The sequence below is a fragment of the Mesoplodon densirostris genome, chromosome 3 (assembly GCF_025265405.1).
Source record: "Mesoplodon densirostris isolate mMesDen1 chromosome 3, mMesDen1 primary haplotype, whole genome shotgun sequence".
In the NCBI taxonomy this organism is placed as follows: Eukaryota; Metazoa; Chordata; class Mammalia; order Artiodactyla; family Ziphiidae; genus Mesoplodon; species Mesoplodon densirostris.
In genome coordinates this window covers 129,716,928-129,742,097 of record NC_082663.1, presented here as the reverse complement: position 1 = coordinate 129,742,097, position 25,170 = coordinate 129,716,928, and the positions used below count along the sequence as shown (strand labels likewise).

General features: G+C 39.2%; 1 protein-coding gene across 1 annotated transcript in view; it reads left to right on the top strand.

Moving 5' to 3' along the window:
* The first annotated feature begins 4,783 nt into the window (after positions 1-4,783).
* The window catches only part of DCTN4 (dynactin subunit 4), a 32,513-nt gene continuing 12,126 nt past the window's right edge, over positions 4,784-25,170 (top strand). The window contains exons 1-8 of the mRNA XM_060093662.1: positions 4,784-4,942; positions 7,691-7,761; positions 10,153-10,331; positions 15,722-15,765; positions 17,882-17,989; positions 19,589-19,662; positions 19,892-20,004; positions 20,327-20,436. Of these exons, the coding sequence (XP_059949645.1) occupies positions 4,808-4,942; positions 7,691-7,761; positions 10,153-10,331; positions 15,722-15,765; positions 17,882-17,989; positions 19,589-19,662; positions 19,892-20,004; positions 20,327-20,436 (834 nt within the window). The 5' untranslated portion in view covers positions 4,784-4,807. The remainder of the gene's footprint in view (positions 4,943-7,690; positions 7,762-10,152; positions 10,332-15,721; positions 15,766-17,881; positions 17,990-19,588; positions 19,663-19,891; positions 20,005-20,326; positions 20,437-25,170) is intronic.

Here is a 25,170-nt window from a genome sequence, read left to right as displayed (position 1 = left end):
GCTAATCTGACCTTGGTGCATTGCCCCAAGGGACAGAAGCCTCTGGGTACCAAACAACAGGACCAGCCAAAATAAGGGTGTTGATGTGGAAAAATGAATGACCCTAATCTCTGCTTAACAAGACCTTTTGCAACATAGGAGGTTTATAATTCTTTGCTTTCAACAAAATTGCTGAAGTAACTAATGGAACTGTCAGCTAATAAATCATGAAAATTAATTTTTGAGGCTGAAATGGAATTTTTGGTACATAACTCAGAGGAAATACAAAGAATTGTGTGACAATGCTGTGAGAAAAACTTTTCATTTCCTTCTACTTATTCATGTGAACAAAACTTCTTAGCATTTACATTTTTTTAAAGTGAAAGAATCAAAATAAAACTGATACTGAACCCTGTCTCAAAAAAAAAGTAGCAGCTTAAAACAAACATTTATTATTTCACAGTTTCTGAGGGTCAGGAGTCCAGGAGCTGCTTAGGTAGGTGGTTCTAACTCAGGGTCTCTCAAGAGATTGCAGCCAGGCTGTCAGCTGGGTCTGTAGTCATCTCAATACTTGACGGGAACAGGAGAATCCACTTCCAAGCTCATTCACTAGTTGTTGGCAGGCCTTGGTCCTCACTGGCTGTTGGTGGAGGCTTCAGTTCCCTACTGCATAAGCCTCTCCATAGGGCTGCTCACAAAACGGCAGCTTGCTTTTCCCAAACAATTGATCTAAGAGAGCACCCAACACAGCAATAGGGCACCCAGCATAGAAACCACAGACTTTCATAATCTAATCTCAGGTCACCACCACTTCTACTGTATGCTATTGGTCACACAGACCAACCCTGGTACAATGTGGAAGGGGAATACACAAAGGTATCAGTACCACTGAAGGACAAGTTGCAGGCTGGCTTCTACAGGTGGTCAAGAGTAACAAAACATCCCACTGAACTTCCCTGGGAGGGCAGAAAGATTCTCTCATGTAAAGTGACAGCTCAAAGTCTAAAAGAGCTTCCCAGCTCTTTTAGTGCCCTGTAAGAGGCACTCAAGAGGCACAGGTGAGAGTGTGGGCAAGACTGGAGATCCCAATCATCCAAACATAATAAAAGAAATCAACTTAGTTAGCGCTCATTAAATAAGCTGGAGATCCATGTAACTTCAGACAAACACTTCATCTCTCTGAAACTGTTTTCTCACTTGTAAATGAAGGGACTGGACTAAACTCTGTGGCGGAATAACAAACACGTAGCAACTTATCATGTTTTGTGCTCTACCCACTTTAACTTTTAACTCATTTTACCTGCATGGTGAAAGGTAAAGCTCATTTGGAAGAGCCCTTGGCACCATTGCAAATGTGTTGGGTGCTCCCACACCAGTTTCCTATTCTCAGCCTGAGCTGGAGCTCTGAAGATGTGATTCATGTGTTTAGTAATGGGCTGGCTCTTTCTCTGGGCTTCTTGTGAAATATGCTTTCCTCTGTGGCAATCACCGTGCTTTGTGACTTGGAACAAAGTAAACTAGAGACAAAACAAGTTAGCTTCATCTGCTTCCTTTAAATATAAAAGTGTCTGATCCTTTCTGTGATGTTTTTATTTTGACCTCCGGAAGAAGAGAGAGTCTTGATAATTTCTGAGGAAATAAACTCCCAGCGGCTGAATTTGGCTAAACCATGAAATGGATTTTCCCCCAGCCTAACAAGGGCATCTCTGCTGAGACTCCAAACTACCCTTCATATGACAGTCTATGTACATGTCTTCCCAGGGTTAGGCATTGGGAAATCCTGTGAGTTCTGCTTCAAAATATAGTCAGAATCCCTAGTCCATGACATTGTTGCCTGTTGCCTGGTCACTGCAGTAATCTCCAAACTCACCCCCTGCTTCTAGCCTTGTCCCTCTACAGTCCATTCCCAAAACAGCATCCAGAGTGACCCTTGTTAAATGTAGGTTAGATTGTATCACTGTTCTGTGTGAAATCCTATAATGGCTCCCCACTTCCTTCAGAGCAAAATACAACGTCCTTAAAATGCCTTCAAGATCCTACATGAGCTGCACCCCCATTACCTCTGGAACTTCATCCCCTATACCTCTCTCCCTTGCTCACTCCTTACCAGCCCCACTACCTCCTTGCTGTTCCTCAGTTAGGCCTTAGAGACTTTGCTCAGATGCTGCTTGGAAGGTTCTTCCCCCAGATGGCCACCCAGCCCTCTCCTCACCTCCTTCAAATCTTTGTTCCTATCTTACCTTCTTATGAGGCCAATCCTGACCACCCTATTTAAAATTGTGACCAGTCTCCTTCCCCTATTTCTTCCTTTACCTTCTGAAAGAAGGAGTTACTTAAAGACCAAAAAGAAAAAAAATTTAGTTACTGGATTCCATCTGCAGGAAGTTCCAGATAGTTGAAGATAGTATACTGAGTTAGGCTGGAATTCAATTTTCAATTCTCTTTTATTCAATTCAACAAACAATACACTGGTGGTCTCCCAGAAGCAAGCTTTAGGGTTGGATGGTGAATTGTGGAGAGATGGAGGTCCAGCAAAGTGTAGTGAAGGCAATAAAATTGGAACAAAGACCTGCATTCAAACCCTAGCTTCACCTCTAACTTCCTTTGGGAAGCTGGGCAAGTCTCTTCCCTACTCTGGGCTTCAGTTCTCCATCTTGAAAATAAGGAGAGGGAACTAGTTAGTCTCTAAGGTCACGTTTGGCTCTATAGCTCCATGACTTTACCCTTATTTCACAGAGAGCTATGGTCTCTTGTGTCAGTTGCGAGTTCTCAGGGGTGAGTGGGCACGGTGAGTGGGCACAGAGATTGCCCACTGAGCTATCTTTTATAAGCCAGCACCTCAGGGGCCTGAGGTCTGCCTTAAGCACTAGCAGCAATTGGGTAATAGCTGCAGTGGTTAACCTGAAGCCACCCTGTGCATCCTCCAGCCGAAAGAGGATGCCCATCTCACCTTCCTGCATCCTCAGCAGAACACAGAGGAAGTGTTCCATGTTGCCACAGAATTAGCATTAGCTTCCGGTTAGTCTACTAAGCAGAGAAGGTGGGGGGGTGGGGTGGGGCACAAGCCTTGGTTAGGTTTGAGGTATGCTTGGGAAATTACTGTTGAAGCCAAGCAGACAGCATTCTAGAGGTGTGAAACTCATGTGCCCATAATGGGAATGATGCAATTCCAGCAAAGTTCCAGGGCAAAAATGAGCAGGCCATCGATAAATGTTCCACTTGCCCTTGCATTTGCTTTCTTCTCTTTTTAAGTTGTTAGAAGAGCAACTGGTTTCTTACTCTGCTGTGAACATGAATGAACTGCTGTAGTGTGCAGGGAACTGCATTTATGGAATTAGAAAACAGAATACTGTACCAGGAGTGAGAAAACCTGGGGCATGTTCCTGGGGCATGTTGACGCTCAGGACCTCATTTTCTTCATTTGAAAAATACAAGCATTGAACTAGGATCTTTCTATTATATGATAATTCTAAGGTATCCAGTCCACTACCCCAGGAGGCTATAGCAGGCGTCAGCAAACTCCAACCCGTGGCTGTTGTCTGTTTTGGTAAAACCTGCCAGCACCACTGAAGCAGGCTGGCCCTGGGAGCCTCAGAAACCAAGCCAGGTAACTTCCTGACTCACTTTCTCCCTCTGCTCCCAGTGCCTGTCTGCAGTGCCAGTGCTTGTGCCTTGCTGCTGCCCAGGGCCCAGGCTGGTCCCTACCTACACATTGGGGATTCTGCCACTGCTGACTACCGGTCACAGAGCAGAGGAATCTCAGTCTTCCCCAGTTGAGATGGCCAGGCTTTCTTGGGAGAAGAGAAGGGCATCCGGATCTCAGTTTCCTGCACTGTAAAATAGAGATAATGATAGTACCTGCCTTTTGAAGTTCTGGTGAAAATTAAATGAGACAATGTATGTATAGTTTTGACACAGTGTTCTGCATTCAGTAAGTGCTCAATAAACGTCAACTAATATTACTATTCAGTTCTATTTCTTCTCAATCACCAACTCTAATATCAGGTAATAATACAACACTAGTACAAAGGGAAAAGCACTGAACTGATGGCAGGTAACATGGGCTCCAGTCTCTGCCAGCCCAGCTCTAAGTGGTTATTTTACATGTCTAAGCTTTAGTTTATGCACTAGAAAAATGTAAACGACACCTAGCAACATTGTTCATTCATTGATTCCATTCCTTCACTAAGCAATATTTATTGAACACCCACAGTATAGACTAATTCCTAACGTTAAATATGCAAAACCTGAAAATGAATGGGATATGGCTTCTGCGTGGAGGAGCTCAATCTAAGAAACTTCAAACGAGATAACGTCCGTGAAAGTTTCCTATAGGTCAGTAACAAGACTGTCAGAAGAAAGTGCTGGTGTGGACTCTTAGTTTTCCAGTTCCCATGAAACTCTGTCTCAGAGATCCTCCCTAACTTCCGGATGTTTGTCTGGAAGGTGAGGGCAGTAGAGGTAGTGTTAAATAAAACAGAAGAGCAGCCTTCCTTTCTGTTAGAAACAAAGGAAAGGAGCGCACTGAGTCTGTCTGGATTTGTTCTGCGACTCCGTACTTAGCAAAAAAAGGTCTAAGCTCAGCCCAGACGGCTGACGCTCACAAAAATTCTGGAGGGGTAAGGTGGAGGCGTAAGGTGGAGGCGGGGGAAAACCTGGAACCCCAGATGAGCATGCGCACTTTGACTTTCGTCCCTCGCAAAGCCCCTCTAGCTCGGAAACCTTACGTCAAAGTATACGTTGAAAGACGTAGGGAGCGAAGCCAGGGAAACGCTGGCTCTCGGGTCACGTGATGCGACGAGAGCGTCGTTGACTCCTCCCCCTCAAGATGGCGTCGTTGCTGCAATCGGAGCGGGTTCTGTACGTAGTCCAGGGAGAAAAGAAGGTTCGGGCTCCGCTCTCGCAGCTTTACTTCTGCCGCTATTGTAGCGAGCTGCGGTCGCTGGAATGTGTGTCTCACGAGGTAATGCAGTCGTCCCATGAAGAGTGTGTGTGTTGGGGGAGGGGGAGGCGGTTCCTCCTAGTCACCGCGACCAGCGGGTGGTAATTTTCCTAGCATGCTGATTGGCTCTGCCTTCCGTCACTCAGATTTGCCTGTGATTTAATTTGCTTATACGTACGTAATTTGTCACTTGGAAAGGAGGAGAGGCCTTGGGTGGGGCTGAGCGGCCAGTCTGTTCTAGAGCGCCCTCTGGGACAAACTTGACTTTGGGGACCCTGGCCATCTCGGGGGGGGCGGGGTTGGTCATTGGGTGGGTCGGGGGAAAAAAGGTATGGGGATGCTTAGTTCAGGCCACTTGAGGGGCGAGATATCGTCTTTCCAGCATTGATTGAGGGAGTGGGGAGGTCCGCGGGCATTCTCATCCAAGCCCCTCCCATCCTGGAAGTTCTGCCCCTGCTTGGGCAGAAACTGGGCCCTCTTCCAACTGCCTTGTTCTGTTTCCTGACCTAGCCCAAGGCTGCAGCAGATAAGAGGTTGGGATGGGGTGAGCTGAGTGAAAAGCGCTTACAATCGGGTCTGTCGTTTAAGAAGCTCAAAGTGTTATATTCATGGCGCTTCTCCTGAGGGTACATTTCTGACCTTCACTGGCGCAAGTGGGCGTTGGAGGTGGGATTGCTCAAAATGTAAAAGACCCCCGGAAAAAAAAAATCACCAAATAACAAAACCCCAGAACTTCTGCAGCACTTGGAACATGTTTTACATTCAATAGGCTCTGCGGATTAAAAGACACGTTAAGACGTAAGTCTTGCTGTTGAGTAACTTGCAGTCTCGTGAAGGAACAGCTGATTAGTAACAATACATAGTTAATGCTTATTCAGTACTTTCTATATGCCATGTGCTTTACATAATCTTTAATCATCCTACAAACTAGAATGGATACCTTTTTTTAAAAAGCACTTTACAGTTAAAGAAAGAGGCACATAATGCTTGCGCTGGGTCACACAGCCAAAAATTTGTGGGTGGGAGGGGGCAGCAAGATTTGAAACCAAGCAGCCTGATTCAGAGGACTTCAGTGAGGATCCCTGGACGGTTAAAAATGCATATGAGAATATGTCCTATACTATAAGCCATTTTACACATTATGAATAATTATTATTTTATTGGGAATAGTTTTCATACTGTTAAGAAAAGTCAGAGAAAGCAGTTAAATAACACAAGAGCTGTATTATATACATGATTTTTTTTTCTCCATCTCCATTAGCACTTTGTATGCTTATTCTTTGGCAGGTCCTTTCTCTTTAGGATGCTGTCCCAGCTCCACCTCTAGAATTTATTGGATTAGATTCTCATTTGGTGATCATTAGGGAGCTGAGTCTCCATAATCTGTAAGGATCTCTTCAGCTAGGACATTCAGTCTGTGACTGCATCTTTTTATTTATTTGTTTGTTTGTTTGTTTGTTTTTATGTTTATTTTTGGCTGTGTTGGGTCTTCGTTTCTGTGCGAGGGCTTTCTCTAGTTGCGGCGAGCGGGGGCCACTCTTCATCGCCGTGCGCGGGCCTCTCACTATCGCGGCCTCTCGTTGCGGAGCACAGGCTCCAGACGCGCAGGCTCAGTAGCTGTGGCTCACGGGCCCAGTTGCTCTGCAGCATGTGGGATCTTCCCAGACCAGGGCTCGAACCCATGTCCCCTGCATTGGCAGGCAGATTCTCAACCACTGCGCCACCAGGGAAGCCCTGTGACTGCATCTTTTACGGACTGGTGTGCACCTGTGAAATGGAGGCCATTAGGGTTTGGGGAAGGATGATGCTAGTGAGGGCTGAATCAGTCCAGAAATTTCTAATGACAAGCCTGGGATTGGAGCTGCATGAAGGGATGAGCATAATTTGGAAAGGGGACAGGGAGAAGTGAATTATATTTTGCCTTTTATGATGAGTAAGTGCAAATATAAGTTAACAGTATTATATTTTGTGTTCCTGGAGACAGGAACTTGAGCAGTAACTTTATCTTTTCAAAGGTGGTTCTGTTTGTAAGCAGATGATGAAAAAAGAAAACAGTTTCTGTCACAGTATTTATGTTCAAGTGAATCTGTCCATCTGCAGGTGACTAGAGTTCTAGAATTATCAAATAGGATCTACTACATTAAAGAAAATATTTAGTCCTTAAAAAATACAATGAATTTAATTTTTGTACTATGTTTTTGCATTAAATACAATAAGACTATGTTGTTAACTTAGTTTAATTTGCCATTTAAAAATCTCTAATTGGTTGGCTACAGCTGACTGTAAATGTTAATGTATGCTTTTCTTCGGTGGACATGTAATACCTCAGTGATGGGAAAACTTTTAAAATCTCTTAACAATTTGTGTGGTCAAGTTATTGCAGCTAGACTAGACAGAAGGATATTTGATCACAGCCTCATAAATTGGGTTATTTTATTTGTTAAACTATTTAGATTATCATAGAGATCTTCTTTTACATAAACATGTTTTAACACGTCTAATACATAAAACCCTGATGAAAGGGAATAGGAAAGATCAGAAAGGAAAAATAGAAGGATTTCAGGAAATTCAAAGGTTAAGACAACAACAGGTGATTGAAGAATAAACCCGATGCTGAAAACAGTCCAGGTTCTTTGCCAGATCAGTGGTCTCTCACCTCTGCTGCAGAATAATGTAATTTAAATTTCACTAATTGGCATAGGCATATATATATACAAGCCAAGCTAAATGTCTTTTCCTCTGATTTTTTGATTTCTTGTTTCTTTCTAGGTGGACTCCCATTATTGTCCCAGTTGTTTAGAAAATATGCCATCGGCTGAAGCCAAACTAAAAAAGAATAGGTAAGACTGGGATCAATTTTTTCTATTTTCCCCAACTATTTTTTAAATAGCTGGTAAAAAAGGCATGGAATTGACTCTCATTTTTAACAAGCTGGTTTTTTTTTTTTAGCATCACTTATGCCAAAGATGAAACTTTCATTTTAAAATAATAAATTGTATTTTAGAACACTTTTAGACTTAAGAATTACTGTGAAGATGATACAGAAAATTCTGTTTATTCCTTACCCAGTCTCCCCTACTGTAAATGTTGTATGTTAGTATGGTATATTTGTCTCAACTAATGAACATTATTGGTAACATTATTATTAAATAAACTCTATTTTTTATTTAAATTTCCTCAGTTTTCCCCTAATCTCCTTTTTCTGTTCTAGGATCCTATTCAGGATACCCACATTATATTTAATAGTCATGTCTCTTTAGGCTCCTCTTGCTGTGATATTTTCTTAGATTTTCCTTAGTTTTGAGGAGTACTGGTAAGATTTTATAGAATGTCCCTCAATTGGAAGTTGTCTTATGTTTTTCTCATCAGCTGGGGGAATGTGTTGTGGGGAGGAGAACCACACAGGTAAAGTGCATCTCTCATCACATCATATCAAAGGTATATACCACCAACATGACATTACTATTTTTTTTTTTTTTTGCGGTACGCGGGCCTCTCACTATTGTGGCCTCTCCCGTTGCGGAGCACAGGCTCTGGACGCGCAGGCTCAGCGGCCATGGCTCATGGACCCAGCCGCTCCACGGCACGTGGGATCCTCCCGGACCGGGGCACGAACCCGCGTCCCCTGCATCGGCAGGCGGACTCTCAACCACTGCGCCACCATGGAAGCCCGAACATGACATCACTATTGATGTTAACTTTGATTACCTGGCTTGAGCTAGTATTTGTCAGGTTTCTCTGATGTAAAGTTACTCTTTTTTTTTTTTCTTCTCCTTTTCCATGTTGTACTCTTTGTAAAGAAATGCACTATTATAGCCCACAGTTAAATAGTGGGGAGTTATGATCCCCTTCCATGAAGGCTATCTCCATGTATTACTTGGAATTCTTTTGTATGGAAGATTTTTCTCTTCTCTCCTTTTTATTTATTTAGTCATTTACTTCAAGCAGTATGGGCTTGTGAATATTTATTTTATACTTTAGGTTATAATCCAGTATTACTTTTTTTTTTTTTTTTTTTAAACACAGATTGTTCCAGCTTTGGCCATTGGGACCTCTTTTAGTAGACTTCCCTCTCCCTTTGGCATACCCCTGTCATTATATGGCAGTGAGGAGGAGGGAAGTGTTATTCAGTTGTTTGAGAACTTTCTTACTTACTCCAGGCTCATCCTCTGTATTTTCTGCTCCAGTCCTAGAATTAGCCATTTCTCCAAGGAGCCCTGGTACCTTTTATTCGAGATTGGTATTGCAAACTAAGATTGGTATTAAAAACCAAGATCTGGTACTCACTGCTACTGGTGCCATTTTGGTTTTTAGCATGGTGTGGAAGTCCTTTGTAACCAGTCACACCTCTGTACCTCCATGGATATGAACCACTGTTTTGTCTTTCCTGTCCCGGAGAAACAGCTCCTTATAAACCAGTTTTGTATGCTTTCCATACATTAAATTTTGTCATTTAATCCTCAAAATATCCCTATGAGGTGGGTACTATTATTATCCTTATTTGAGGATATTATCTAGTAGCAAAATATCACAGAAAATTGGAGTTATGGAATGGAACATCAGAACAAGTCCTGGACTGGAGGTGAAATCCTGATAATCTCAGATGGTGGGAAAGTTAAAACCAACAAGGCATGGGGGAGACCGTAGGGGAATGTTGAGTGTTTCACTAGGAAGAGTAATGCCTAAAGAGAGCAGAAAGCCCTGAAAATGCCCCGCTTCTGAAACATTTCATCTTGGTAACATTGTTTAGTATCTGTTTCAGCTCTCTGGTACAGCAAACAAGCAGTTATTTTCCAAAGCCAGTTTCACAGCTTATTGTATTGTTGCCTCTCAGTTTTCCATTGTGCAGTTGGTCTGTCCTCTCTAAAGTCATAAGGTGTGACATTTCTCTGTCCCACAGAAATCTTTGTGGTCTGTAAAAGAGTCTAAAAGTTAACTCCAGACTGTTAACCGTGATTCCCTCTCTGGAGTAGGATTGGGTCATGCTGTAACTCTTCAGGAACTTTGATGATGATTGCATTTTTAAAAATAATTATTGTAATACTTTTGAAATTTTAAAATGAAGTTTGTAGGAGCCTCTTCAGAGTACTTTTTAATTTCTTTTTGCTTGAGAGCCACCCTTCCCTTATAGTTCTCTCTTGAATTCCTAACATGTAGAACAATGTCTGGCACATAGTAGGTGCTCGGTAAATATTTGTTGAATGAATCAATGGTTGTTTGTCGTGTCCTAGATGCGCCAACTGCTTTGACTGTCCCGGCTGTATGCACACCCTCTCCACTCGGGCAACAAGCATTTCCACACAGCTTCCAGATGACCCAGCCAAGACCACGGTGAAGAAAGCCTATTATCTGGCCTGTGGATTTTGTCGCTGGACATCTAGAGATGTGGGCATGGCAGACAAATCTGTGGGTGAGTGAGTCGGACTTCAACATGAGATTTTGTGAAATCGGCAGTACTGTAATTGCACACAAATCATTATTTCTGTTACCTGTTGGGAGGTAGGCGATAAATTCAGAGTATTTTGTCATTAAATCTTTTATGTTCCCACATTCTCACATGGACCGTGATGTTTCATCTGAGACTTGGTAAACTATTTCATTTTCTTAAAGTTGGTAAAATAGCATTTATAAATCTGATACTTTTTTAAATCAAAAGATTAATGTTCTTCATAAAAAATAAATGCTCCTGATGGTGGAACACACCATGAGCAAACCTAAAAGATAAAAGTCACAAAGCTTGCATCATATATAACAGTAAAGATAAATAACCAAAAATAAGGAACCCTTAGAAATCAGAAAGCTACCCAATAGAAAGAAATTGTCAGAGGATATGAACAGCAGCTCTCAGAAATGGAAATAAAGATGGTCAATAACCAAAGTGCACAAATCATTGGATTTTTTTTCTTGCACACAACTTGGTGAGGTGATTTTTTTAAGTCAATAAATATGCAAAAAGATAAGTTCAGTTTTGCTAGTAATCATGAAAATGGAAATTAAAACTTCGTCCATTGATTTGGCAAAATTTTAAAAATCTGGTAGTATGACAAGAATATGGGAAAATAGTTCTTTTGTCTGCTGCCATTTTAGAGAGCAGTTTGACAACATTTATTAAAATTTCAAATTGCTTTTATTCTTTTACCCAGAAATTACATGTCCAAGTATCTATCCTGGAGCATTCAAACACATACTCAAAGATACATCTATATGTATCATAAGTGAAACAGGAAAGTTATGTATGTTTGGACCTAAAGAAAACCTAAGGTATTAAATTACCTTTCCATCATTTGTGCATTTCAAAGCAGAGGTTGCATTTACCTTCATTAGGAAACTTCCTTTATGTTTTCATATCCTGTACTCCATGGTTAATATCAGAGAGTAGAAACACTCTTTATTACAATCAGTTCAAAATCTTGAGTTGCTGTTTATTTTTTATATAAACAGCAGCACTGCTAACTCCCCATTGTCTTTTTTCTTTCTGAAATTTCATTTGTTTAATTTTGTGAAAACTTTTTAGACTTGTTAAAAATTCCCATTTTTACATTTCCATTAAAAATATCAACTTACTATTTACATGAGGAAGCCAACTAAAAACTCATTATGTTATTTGACATAACTAAAATGAAGATGGACTTCAGCTAAAAGTTTTCTACAGATTCTTACATAGTTTGGAAGTAAATATGGGTGAAGTTCCTTTAGATTCAACTCTATTCTTAAAACTTAATCCTTGGTTCTCTTGAGTTCGCCCTTTGGTTTAGAATGCTTGAGCTCTTGGTTGTTTTTCTAACTTCATACATTATGTTGATAGTATACTCTTCAAAAACAAAAAGCTAACTAAACAAGTCCCTTAAAAATGCTCATTGGTGGGTAGGCATTTCCTGAAATGTGATTTATATTGGAAAGTTTCTGTAGCATCTTCTTAGATTGTCAGTAAATATTTGTGTGTGTGTGTGTTTTAATGTCAGTGTAGCAAGTAAATTGTTTGAATTTGTTTATGAATTTATGTTACATGTAAAAAAACAACCTCAAAGTGGCACTTAGTTCAGTGAGTTAAAGTGTATTTTTTCCATGTTTGTATTTTGTTTCTTTTTATCAAGTTAAAGAAAGGAAGCCTAGAAATCCAGATAGATTTCTCAGTTTGTTACTCTGTAAGTGCTTTTTTAATACTTTCTGGACTGTAAGCTATTAGGATTGGATAATTTATTTTTCAGAATTTAAAGGCTGTGCTTGTTTCTAGAAATCTAGCTCCTCTAGGGTATCTTGACAGTGATAATTGAATACTAGGAGTTCTTAAGGAGTACAGGTAATTTCATTTCTTCCATGATGTCACTGGTGTCTGAGAAGCCCTGAAACCACTTTAGTTAGAACTATTTGTTTATTTTTAAGTAAGCCATTGTGTCAGTAACATGCAGAAACTTTTTAATGTCTCTCAAATTTATATTTAGAATAAATCACCCGTTCTAAAAACGCAATTAGGTAAAACATTCAGATTTTCTAAAATATTACTAAAATATTTCTTTCACATAATTATTTTTCATAATTGCCTTAAGGCAACTTTTAAAATATAAATATTGTACTTAAGGATGTTATTGCTGCCTTTTCTTGCAAGGGGCTATAGTGTCACCTTCAACGGGAGTCCTTTTTATTTGGAAAAAAAGTTATTTTAAATTATACAACTGGTACACTTTCATGAACTTACCACCCAGCTTAAGAAATTAAACATAACCAAAACAGTGTAAGCCCATTGTATAGCCTTCCCCCAACTGCATCTGCCTTCTTCTTCCTTCTAGACAGAGGTAGTCATCACAATCCTGAATTCAGATGGTCATCAGTGTCCATCTGAAAAAAAGCATGCATGTTTTTGCACTTCTTCATGTATGTATGTAGCCACTAGCAAAGAATGCTTCTCAACTTGAAACAAATAGAACCATGCTTTGTGCATCCTGCTACAATTCATCTCTATCAGGTTTGTCTGTGGTATGTAGTTGTGATGGTGGGTGATTCATGCATGACTTACCACAGATTACTTCTTCACTCTTCTTCACATTTAGGTTGTTTTCAATTTTTTGTTCTGACAACAGTGCTGTTAGAAACATTCTTGTGTGTGTTTCCTGTCACAAGAGCAAGGGTTTCTCTGTATAACAAAGTAAAATTGGTGGTTTTAAGATGTGTACATGTTTAGCTCTCCAAAATGGTTTGCCAATTTTTGCTCCCACTAATAATATATGAGTAGACTACCCATTGCTCCAGATCTCTGGCAGCTTTTAGCATTGTTGGACTTCTTTCAAGTTTTTCCAAACTGATGGTTGTGAAATGGTATCTAATTACAGTTCCCCCCCCCCTTTTTTTGGTTAGCTTTATTGAGATATAATTTACATATAATGAAGCTCACCAATTTTAAGTGTAAAATGCTTTGATTTTTGACAAATGTGTATAGCCATGTAGCCACCTCCACAATCATAGAACATTTCCGTTACCCCAAAAAGTTGTCTCATGCCCCTTTGCAGTCACTTCCTTCCCCCCACCTCCTGGCTCCTGACTACCACTGATTTCTTTCTTTCACTGTAATTGTGCCTCTTCTAGAAGTTCATATAATTGGAGTAGTTTAGTCTGTTGTGTCTGTCTTCTTTCACTTAGCATAATGCTTCTGAGGTTCGTTTGTGTTTTTGCTTTTTATTTTTGAGTTGTATTCTATTGTATGGATATACCATAATTTGTTTATTCATTCTCCATTTAATGGATATTGAATGTTTTGCAGATTAGGGCTCATATGAATAAAGCTGGCTATGAACATTTGCCTAGAAATCTTAGTGTGAATATGTATTTTCATTTTTCTTGAGTATATACCTAGGAATGGAATTGCTGAGTCACAGGGTTAAGTGTATGTTTTCCTTGACTGAAAACTGCCAAACTATTTTCCACAGTGGCTGTACTATTTTGGGTCCTCACCAGCAGTGTAGGAGAGTTCCAGTTCCTCATCAACTATTATTATTGTTTTTTTTTTTCATCTTGGCCATTCTAGTGAGTGGGTAGTGATACCTCATTGTGGTTTTAATTTGCATTTTCTTAATGTGCTTGTTTGCCATCTATGTATTTTCTTTGGTGAAGTGTTTGTACAAATCTTTTGCCTATTTTTAAACTGAGTTTTAATCTTTTTATTGAGTTGTGAGAGTTCTGTATTGTAGATACAGGTCCTTTGTTGAATATATATTTTGCAAATATTTTCTCCCAGTCTGCGGCTTGCCTTTTTATTTTCTCAACTGTGTCTTTTGAAGAACACAGTTTCTAATTTATTTTTATTTTTATTTTATTTTTGGCTGCATTGGGTCTTTGTTGCTGCACTTGGGCGAGCTGCGGTGAGCGGGGGCTATTCTTCGTTATGGTGTGTGGGCTTCTCATTGTGGTGGCTTCTCCTTGCAGAGCACGAGCTCTAGGCGTGTGGGCTCAGTTGTGGCTCATAGGCTCTAGAGCACAGGCTCAGTAGTTGTGGCACACGGGCTTAGTTGCTCCTTGGCATGTGGGATCTTCCCGGAGTAGAGCTCGAACCCATGTCCCCTGTATTGGCAGGCAGATTCTTAACCACTGTGCCACCATGGAAGCCCTACAGGTTTCTAATTTTGATGACGTTCAGTTTATCAATTTTTTATTTTATAGTTGTGCCTTTTGTGTTCTAGTAAAGAAACTTTAGCCTAACCCAAGGTCACTAAGATTTTCACTTCTGTTTTGTTCTAGAAATATTATAGTTTCAGCTCTTACATATAAGTTTATTACCATTTCAGGGTAAATTTTGTAAATGTTGTGAGGTAGGGGTCAAGGCTAATTTTTTGTAAATTGTTACAGCACCATGTGTTGAAAGTATTCATTATGGTTTTACTTTCAGCTTTCTGGAATAATCTTTTCCCTTATGATTTGTGCTTCTGTCTCTTATGTAAGAAACTCTTCTCTAAACTGAAGTCATAGAACACAGAAATTGCCCAGTGTTGCAGATACGGGCAAGTTCTCTGGAGTCAGACTGCCTGAGTTTGAATCCTGGCTTTACCTCTTACTGTCTCTATGACTTTGGGCAAGTTATTTAATTCTCTGAGCCTCAATTTCCTCATTTGTAAAATAAGACTAATAATGAGAGTCCCTACCACAGAGGGTTATTTTTTTATTTTAATGAATTTATTTATTTATTTTTGGCTGCATTGGGTCTTTGTTGCTGTGCACGGGGGCTTTCTCTAGTCTCAGCAAGCAGGGGCTACTCTTCGTTGCGGTGCGCGGGCTTCTCATTGCGGTGGCTTCTCTTGTTGCAGAGCACGGGCTCTAGGCGCGTGGCTTCAGTAGTTGCAGCACGCGGGCTCAGTAGTTGTGGCTCGCGGGCTCTCGAGCACAGGCTCAGTAGTTGTGGCACGTGGGCTTAGTTGCTCCACGGCATGTGCGATCTTCCCGGATCAGGGCTTGAACCCGTGTCCCCTGCATTGGCATGTGGATTCTTAAACACTGAGCCACCAGGGAAATCCTCAGAGGGTTATTATGAGAATAAAATGAAGTGTGATACATTTCAAATACCTGGCACAGAAGTTATACATGTGTTAGTTGTAGTTGTGGTTCTAGTGGTGGTTATTGTTATCACCATCATTATATTTAAAGAAAAAATTTCATTCTGAGCCCTTTGGTCTGTATAATTTCTAGGACTCTTCCTTGGAAATTGTGTGATTTTATGTTTTTAAGCTTTATTTTGTGGCCTGCAGATGACCTGTTTTTGTGGAAATAAAATTATCAAATTATGTAAGTCTTGTTTAATATTCCTTTATTTTGCAGCTAGTGGTGGTTGGCAGGAACCTGAAAATCCTCACACGCAACGGGTAAGTAAAGGGTCATCAGAGAGAGGATGAAATGAGAAAAGATGAAGAAAAAGACCATTTTATCAGTGTATGTGGCATATGCTTATAAATCCATGTGTATTTTGGTGTTTTTTACACTTAGAAAGTACTTCTCGTTGTAAGACATTAAATCACAGTGGCAGTTTTTTCCAGTCTGACTTAAGTAAATAGAGAAACCTAGGTGTAGTTTTAGTTCTGTACTCAGGTTGTGAATTGGAAAAGGGAAATGATACATTTCTGTTTTCCACATACCCACCAACTGTGTTAAGGATCCATTTGTCCTCAGAAATATCATCCACATATAAACATCTTATCTCTTGGAAACACCACTAATTTGGAAGATGCCCTTGGACTCAGTAGTGTTTGCTTATAGAATCATGATTTAGACATCCTTTAATAGTTCACAGTGAATTGATCTCTGCAGTATACATTAGAACTGATTTTGTTGCCCCTGGAAGTAGAATATTAGAAAGATGATAATATGCTATCGAAATGAAGTTGTACAGACTGCAAATTAAATAATAATTTATAATTATTCACTTATGACATCAGCAAAAATTAGAAATACTGAAAATATCTTGGATGGGAGTGTATGGAACTTGACCTTTTCACATGTACTATTGTTAGTGTAAATTAGTACAGATTTATTGGTCTCTCAGCAGTATCTACTTCCTGGGCCCTGACCTACAGAAATACTTGTACTTATGCACAAAAATATGTATATTCATTTATCAAACACTTATCAAGTATGTGCTGCATACTGTGTGTCAGGGATTGTGCTGAACAATAGGAATACATGGTCCTTACCCTCATAGAGCTTAAGTCTAATGGGAAAACAAAAATCAATTAAATAATCCCCAGATAAAGGAAAAACTCAAGGTAATATGAAGGACAGAGAAATTGTGCATGTGGACATTTATTAGGGGGAATTTCAACTAGGTAGGTCCACATCTGAGGATTGTGCTAGGATCTGAGGATGACAGGCAGAGAAGGGAAAGAATTCAGGGCAGAGGAACAGCATAGGCAAAGAGCTTGTAAGTGGAAGGAGCAAAGCAAGTTATAGACAAGAAGGCGAGTGTGCCAGAGTGGAGCATAGCAGTAGGTGAATGGAGAAAAGGATTTGGGGTCAGACTGTGCAGAACCATGTGGACCAAGTTAAGGAGTCTGAAAAGCCTTTAAAGGAAAAGAGCTGACAGGATCAGGTTAGTGTCTCTAAAAATAATTACTGCAGAATTAAGAGGACACCAGTGGGTACCAGGAGACCATTTAAGTGCTCTCAGAGGAAATGGTTAAATACCTTTAGGACATCTGTCTGTTTAATAAGATGCAGCCTTTAAAAAGAATGAGGTAGATCTATTTGTACTGAATGGAAAGTTCATGGCACTTAGAGTGAAAAAGTTTTAAAATAGTAAGTTTTTTCCCCTTATATGAAAAATAAAAAGAGCTGTATTTATTTTACACATATAAAAGCGGTATGTCTATACATGCATTTTTTAATGTATGCAGGATATAATATCATACCTGTGTCTGTAAGTGTTTAAGAAAGATATCTAAACTCTAATGGTGGATACCTGTGGGGAGGGGAAGGGTGGACTTGGGCGTGAGAGATAAAAGAGAAGTTTCACGTTTTATTCTTTATGTTTCTATATTGTTTGAACTTTTCACAGTTATCATATATTGCTTTTATGATTAAAATATATTTTTTAAATGAAAATATGTGATGGAGAGTGGGAGAAAATAAAGTATGAAATGTCACATCCTTGGAAATAGGTGGTCCTCTGGTCATGCAGAGAAAATAGGAGCAGTTGTGAGGGGAAGTAAGCAATGAAGTTAAAGAGCAGTGAAAAGACAACATGAAATTTTCAAGCCTTTTCATTGCTCATTTCTTCCTGTTGTTGAACTTGAAGGTTCCATTTCAATTCTGAAAATAGATCATGTAATGAAGACAAATTCTCTTTGAAGAAGAGGGCAAACTTGCCCACCTTAATAAATTTGTCTTGTCTATTCATTATATGTCTAGTCAGTGGAGTTGATTAATTTTGTACGTTTCTTGTTAGCTTTTTCGTGAAACGAATACTGAGTCTTTGATTTCTTACAGATGAACAAACTGATTGAATATTACCAGCAGCTTGCTCAGAAGGAGAAGGTTGAGCGAGATCGCAAGAAACTGGCACGGCGTAGAAACTATATGCCTTTGGCTTTTTCGGTGAGAAATTGGTACAGAAAGGAGTTTGCAATTCATGGATCAAGACCGGTGTGGCATAAGAACAGGGAACATTTCAGAAAGCAGCCATTGTCCCTAGATTCCGGAACGATGGCTAGCAGACGAAGGTTCCTCAGGTGATAGGTGTCTAAGTCCAGCGGTTATGCTTTTGCCATATCATAAGTTCTGTTTGAGTTCTTTGAGTTTTAAGTACATTTGTGTTTCTTTCTCCATCACACCCCTTTCTCTTCTGATTATTCCTAAAGCGGCTACTGTTTAGTTTTGTAGGCACCCACATTTACAGCGTTTGGATATTACAGAAAGTCAGGAGAATATGGGCGAGTGGTAGGTTTTATCCATATTACCTATGTAGCCCACCCACCTTTGGCATCCTGGTAGTAGTGATTTCCCAGCTTTAGTTACCATAATTTTTTGGCCCCTTCCAATATTTCTCCAGTATAAAAAACCCTGACTTTTACACAGAGCATTTTTGTGGTTAAATAAGTAGTGATATATGCAGGTGTAATTTTTGATAGGAATTATTTACAAAAGTCATTCTCTACTCATTTGTAAACTACCAATTAGAAGCAAGAAATTAGGATTTGGAGCTTTTGCTTTTGTCCCCCAAGTTTTATTTGCTCTCACAGAACAGTTTATTTTCTGTGTGTTTGCTTGGAGCCAAGCAGGTTGGCATTTAATAAATAATGTTTATTGAATAGCAGTGATGTGGCAAGCTCTGTGCTAAGCACTTTATACATATTATTTTGTTTAATCCTCACAACAATACTGTGTAGTAGGTGGTATATCCCCATTTTACACCAAAGGGAATGAGACCTGTAAAGGTTAATTAACTTCTTATACTATCTCTGCATGAGAATTAGTTAAGGCATTAAAACCCTAAGAACTGGTAAGGTTCATATAAAAATATCTAGTTTAGAATTTAATACAACATTAAAACTTGAAAAGCATCCATATTTGCCAGAGACTTGTATGAAGTCTCAGTGAATTTTTTGAACAATCCAGTGGTATAATCAGCATATGCACTAGTGTATTTAGGAGAGGAATTTGAATTAAATGTGTTATTCTTCCAACTTTCCCATATAACCTGCCTGCTGTATGAGTTTGCTTCTATCTTATGCTGCATTTTTTTGTCTCTGTTGCAACCTGCTGCTATTTTGGGGCCTACAGCAACATACTATTCATGTAGTGGTAAGTTCTCTTTTATGATTCTTGCTAACCCTGAAGAAGTTAGCAGATGATCACTGGTGTTCCAAGAAGACGTTCATCGTGTGTCTTAGATACTCCACATAGTTCTGGTCTAAGCCATAGCTTAGATATTCTTAGATTATCACATTTTGCTCATTTTCACTGCATTAATGTAGTTTCAATCTCCATGTTGGGTGCTTTTGTTATTATTTTAAGAGTAAGATTATGTGGGGCTACAATTACTCTCTTTAAAAGAAGCTTTAAAATTAGCTTTTTTTTTTTTTTTTTGGCTTATTTCCCTGAGCTTCTCATGCTGTCCCTCCCAAAATTCTTTATTTTGATACACAGGATATATAAAAGTAGAATTTCTAATAGGAATTTCTGAACTCTGTTTAGGACAAATATGGTCTTGGAACCAGGCTTCAGCGACCACGAGCCGGTACAACCATCAGTACCCTTGCTGGACTTTCGTAAGTTTGGACGTTAAATGGCTTTGAGGGAAAAAGCTGATATCAAAATGAACATTGAAGGAATGTGGTTTTAAAGTTAATAACAGTTGCCAATGGGGAAAAAGATACTCATACTTAGGAAAAACCTAAACAGAATATTCTATAGTAGAGGAATACTTTAATTATTGATATCATGGACTTTGAAGATATTCAGGTGGACCCTTGAGAAATGATGGCTTTTATCTTTTAGCCTTAAAGAAGGAGAGGACCAGAAAGAGATAAAGGTTGAGCCAGCTCAGGCTGTAGATGAAGTGGAACCTCTACCTGAAGACTATTACACGAGACCAGTAAATTTAACAGAGGGTAATTTTATACATGATTCTGCTTTGTTTGTATTTTACATTTAATTCTGTTTTTGTTACTTATATATGCCTTGTGATTTGAGGTGTTTTTTTTTGATTTGAGATTTTTAATAGCATAGTTGTTAGTACTAAAATGAGTCATGTAGAAAATAAAATAGATGTAATCATTTGAAGAACTTTAAAACATTTGTCAAATTTCTATATTGTAGTTTTTTGAAGAGCACTATTCACAAAGGCAGTGTTATTTTGTGTAATTATCTCATATACGTCTGATTTTGAGCAAGTCACTGTAAACAAAGCTTGGTTTCTGCCTTTCATGCTAGTGACCACCCTTCAGCAGCGCCTCTTACAGCCTGACTTCCAGCCAATCTGTGCTTCACAGCTCTATCCTCGTCACAAGCATCTTCTGATCAAACGGTCCCTGCGCTGCCGAGTAAGTATTCCTTTCTGTAGAGTTGTCATTTGTGTAAGAGAAAAGCAAAAATAAACACGATTGGCATCTGGTCAGTATCAAAACCTCTGGAATGTAGTAAATGTAAAAAATGCTTGTACATAACGTTCCAGTGGCCAGGCACTATTTTAAAACTTTCAAGATAAACTTAATCCCCCTAACTCAGTGAGGTAGGTACTGTTGTTACCCTTGTTTTACAGATGTGGAAGCTGGGGGTATTTGAAGGTTAAGTTCATACTGCTAACCCCTAAAAGAATGGTGAAAGAATATAAAGCTTTTAGTCCAGTAGAGAGGGGGAAAGAAGGACTAATAAAAAAAATCAATTTGCAAGAAAGAAGAAAAATCAGCAAAAGCCTCTGGGAATCTATGAAACTAACAGCAGGGTTTCTTCAATAAATAAAAGAAACATTGTAAAAGAAAACAAAGTATGAAAAAAAAATGGAAAGGAAACCTTTGCGATCAGTACCATCCAACAGAACTTTCCTGTGGTGATGGAAATGTTCTTTATCTGCATAGTCCAACATGTTAGCCACTAGTCACCTGTGGCTGCTGAGCACTTGAAATATGGTAGTGCAGCTGAGGGCCTGAATCTTTCTAAGATGAAATTCATTTAAATAATCACATGTGACTAGTAGCTCCTGTTATCAAATAACACAGCATTAGATTAGAAGAGGCCTATCAACCAAACGCAGTGTATAGACTTTAATTCCTGATGCAAACACAGCATAGAAAGATAGAAAGAAAGGGACCAGGGGAGGAGGGAGGGAGGAAAGAAAAATGTGTGAAACCTTTGGGGAAATTTAAATACTGACTGGATTTTTTAATGCTATTAAAAGAATTATTCATTTTTTTAGGGATAATAATGGTATTGTTATTTTTTTTAAGTATCTTTTAGAGCTGCATACCAAAATGTTTAAGGATGAAATGACATGATGTCCGATAATTGTTTCAAAATAGTCAGGCATAAGGAGTGGGTAAGAGTCTAGGTGAAACAAGATTGGCCATTGTTGCTAACACGTTGCTGATTGTTGAAGTTGGGTGGCTGGTACCAAGGGATTTATAATACCACTCTGTATTTTTGCATATGTTAAAAAAATTTCTATATTGAAAAACCTTTTTAGAAAGAAAGGGGCTTCCCTGGTGGCACAGTGGTTGAGAATCCACCTGCTAGTGCAGGGGACATGGGTTCAAGCTCTGGTCCGGGAAGATCCCACATGCCGCAGAGCAACTAAGCCCGTGTGCCACAACTATTGAGCCTGCGCTCTAGAGCCCACGAGCTACAACTACTGAAACCCGCAGGCCTAGGGCCCGTGCTCCGCCACAAGAGAAGCCACCACAATGAGAAGCCCGCTCGCCACAACTAGAGTAAATCCCGCACGCAGCAACAAATACCCAAGGCAGCCAAAAATAAATAAATAAATTTATTTTTTTAAAAAAAGAAAGGAAAAGCCCACTTTAAATATAAAGACACATATAGATTAAAAGTAAATGGAGAAATCCAAAAATGGGCAGAAGACCTAAATAGACATTTCTCCAAAGAAGACATACACATGGCCAAGAGGCACATGAAAAGCTGCTCAACATCACTAATCATTAGAGAAATGCAAATCAAAGCTACAATGAGGTATCACCTCACACCAGTTAGAATGGGCATCATCAGAAAATCTGCAAACAACAAATGCTGGAGAGGGTGTGGAGAAAAGAGAACCCTCTTGCACTGTTGGTGGGAATGTAAATTGATGCAGCCACTATGGAGAACAGTAAGGAAGTTCCTTAAAAAACTAAAAATAGAATTACCATATGATCCAGCAATCCCACTACTGGGCATATACCTAGAGAAAACCATAATTCAAAAAGACACATGCACCCCAGTGTTCATTGCAGCACTATTTACAATAGCCAGGTCATGGAAGCAACCTAAATGTCCATCAACAGACGAATGGATAAAGAAGTTGTGGTAATATATACAATGGAATATTACTCAGCCATAAAAAGGAAGGAAATTGGGTCGTTTATGGAGACGTGGATGGATCTAGAGACTGTCATACAGAGTGAAGTAAGAAAGAAAAACAAATGTCATATATTAACGCATGTATGTGGAACCTAGAAAAATGGTACAGATGAACTGGTTTGCAGGGCAGAAATTGAGACACAGATGTAGAGAACAAATGTATGGACATGAAGGGGGATAGCCACAGGGGTGGGGGGGATGGTGGTGTGATGAATTGGGTGATTGGGATTGACATGTATGCACTGATGTGTATAAAATTGATGACTAATAAGAACCTGCTGTATAAAAAAATAAATAAAATTAAAAAATTAAAAACAAAAGTAAATGGAGAAAAATATACCATGTCAATACTAATTGAAAGGAAGCAAGAGTAGCCATATTAATTTCAGACAGAACAGACTTCAAAGTAAAGACAGTTATGAGGGATAAAGAAGGGTATTACATAATGGTAAAGGGGTCAGTTCTCCAAGAAGATGTAACAATTCTTAATGTGTATGTGCTGAACAATAGAGTGTCAAACTGTGTGAGGCAAAACCTGATAGAACTGCAGGAGAAATAGGTGAGTCCACCATCGTAGTTGGAGTCTTCAACACCTGTTTCTCAGAAATGGACAGATCCAGCAGGCAAAAAATCAGTTTCATATTGACCCATCGATCTCACTTCTAGGAGTCTATCCTGAAGGTACACCTCTACAAACCAAAATATATAGAAGTTAGGGTACATCCACACAATGAGTACCAAAAATCTATAAAACAGAATGTACTAATGTGGGATGTATTTTTAAATGCAAAAAGCAGGGTGCTCAGCAGGTACATAACTTTTTGTATAAGAAAAGGGGGAAAATAAATATATAAACATAAAAATATTTGTGTATGTTAGATTAATAGACTGTTGGAACAGAATAGAGAAAGCAGAAACAGACTCATGCATGTGAGGAAACTTGATTTTACTAAATAGGCCTTGCAGGTCCCTGGGGAAAGAATACTATTGAAATTTTGCTAGGTCAAATGATTCTATGAAAAAAAAATAAAATTGGGTCTCTAACTCACAGCATACACAAAAGTCAATTTCAGGAGCATTGGAAACTTTAAAGAGTAAATATGATGACCAGTATGTCTAGAAGGAAATATGGGAGAATATTCTTTATGGGTTCTAGTTAAGGGAGTAGTCCGAAAATAAGACAAACCATAAAGGAAAAGTTATATATTTGACACATTAAAAGTAAAATTTATACCCCCATTCCAAAGAAAACCGATAAAGAAATGAAAAGGTAGGCCATAGACTGAGAAAAGTAATTTGTAAGGTATATAATTGACAAAGAATTAGTATCCAGAATATGTGAAGAAGTATAGCAAATCAGTAAGGAAAAGATACCCAGTATAAAAATAACAAATAGGTACTAACTTGCAATTTATGGCAGAGGAAATCCCAATACCCAATAAATAGGAAAGATATGCAAACATGTACAGTAATCAGGGAAATGTACATTAAAACTACAGTGAGAAACTATTTCATAATCATCAGATTGGCAAAAGTTAGCAGTTTGGCAATATCCATCAAAATAATGCAGGCTTCCTTGGTGGCGCAGTGGTTGAGAGTCCGCCTGCCGATGCAGGGGACGTGGGTTCGTGCCCCGGTCCGGGAAGCTCCCACATGTCGCGGAGCGGCTGGGCCCGTGAGCCATGGCCGCTGAGCCTGCGCGTCCGGAGCCTGTGCTCCGCAACGGGAGAGGACACAACAGTGAGAGGCCAGCGTACCGCAAAAATAAATAAATAAATAAATAAATAATAATAGATGCATGCACCCACTTTTAGGAAATTATCCTACAGATATATTTATACGTGTGGGAAGTGATTTGCATACAGGATTACTCATTGCTGCATTATTTGTAGTAGCAAAATCATGGAAACATTTATCAGTTTGGGTCTGGTTACATAAGTTATGGAAATCATTACGGTAGGACACAGAGGTACATCTGTGTGTGCTGGTATGTCATTCCAAGATCGAGTCAGTGAAAAAGGCAGAAGAATATAAAATGTTCTCTTTTGTGTTATTGTAAAAAAGAAAGGTGATGTATGTGTATACTTCTATGTGCATCAGCTATCTGTGAGAAAACACATGAGAAGCTTGTTGGCTCTGGGGAGAGGAACAGTGGGACAGGTAACTGGTATCTTTACACTGTTTCTTTTTTATACCATTAAAAAAATGTTTTAACTGGATGCATGTGGAACCCATTGAAGAAAGTAAGCAAGTAATTGTTACTGTATTTTAAAGCATGAGATCTGGAATCACACCACTTGGATATAAATCCCAGCTCCAAGTCTTGCTGGCTCTGTGAAGTTTGCACAGATTATATACCTTTCCTGTGTCCCATTTTTATCATCTGTGACATAGGGACAATAATAATTATAGTACCTACACCTACCTCGTAAAGTTGATGTGATGTTTAAATTCACTTAAACCAAGAATGCTTATCTTTTAGGCTAGTAGAAAGGAAATTATAAAAGACTAATAATAATATAAAAGAAAACAAGGAAGGGACTTCCCTGGCGGTCAGGTGGTTAAGACTCCACACTTCCACTAGACTCCACACTTCCACTGCAGGGGGCACAGGTTCAGTCCCTGGTCAGGGAACTAAGATCCCGCATGCTGCAAGTCACGGGCAAAAAAACAAACAAAACAAAGCAAGGAAGAGGAAAACTCAG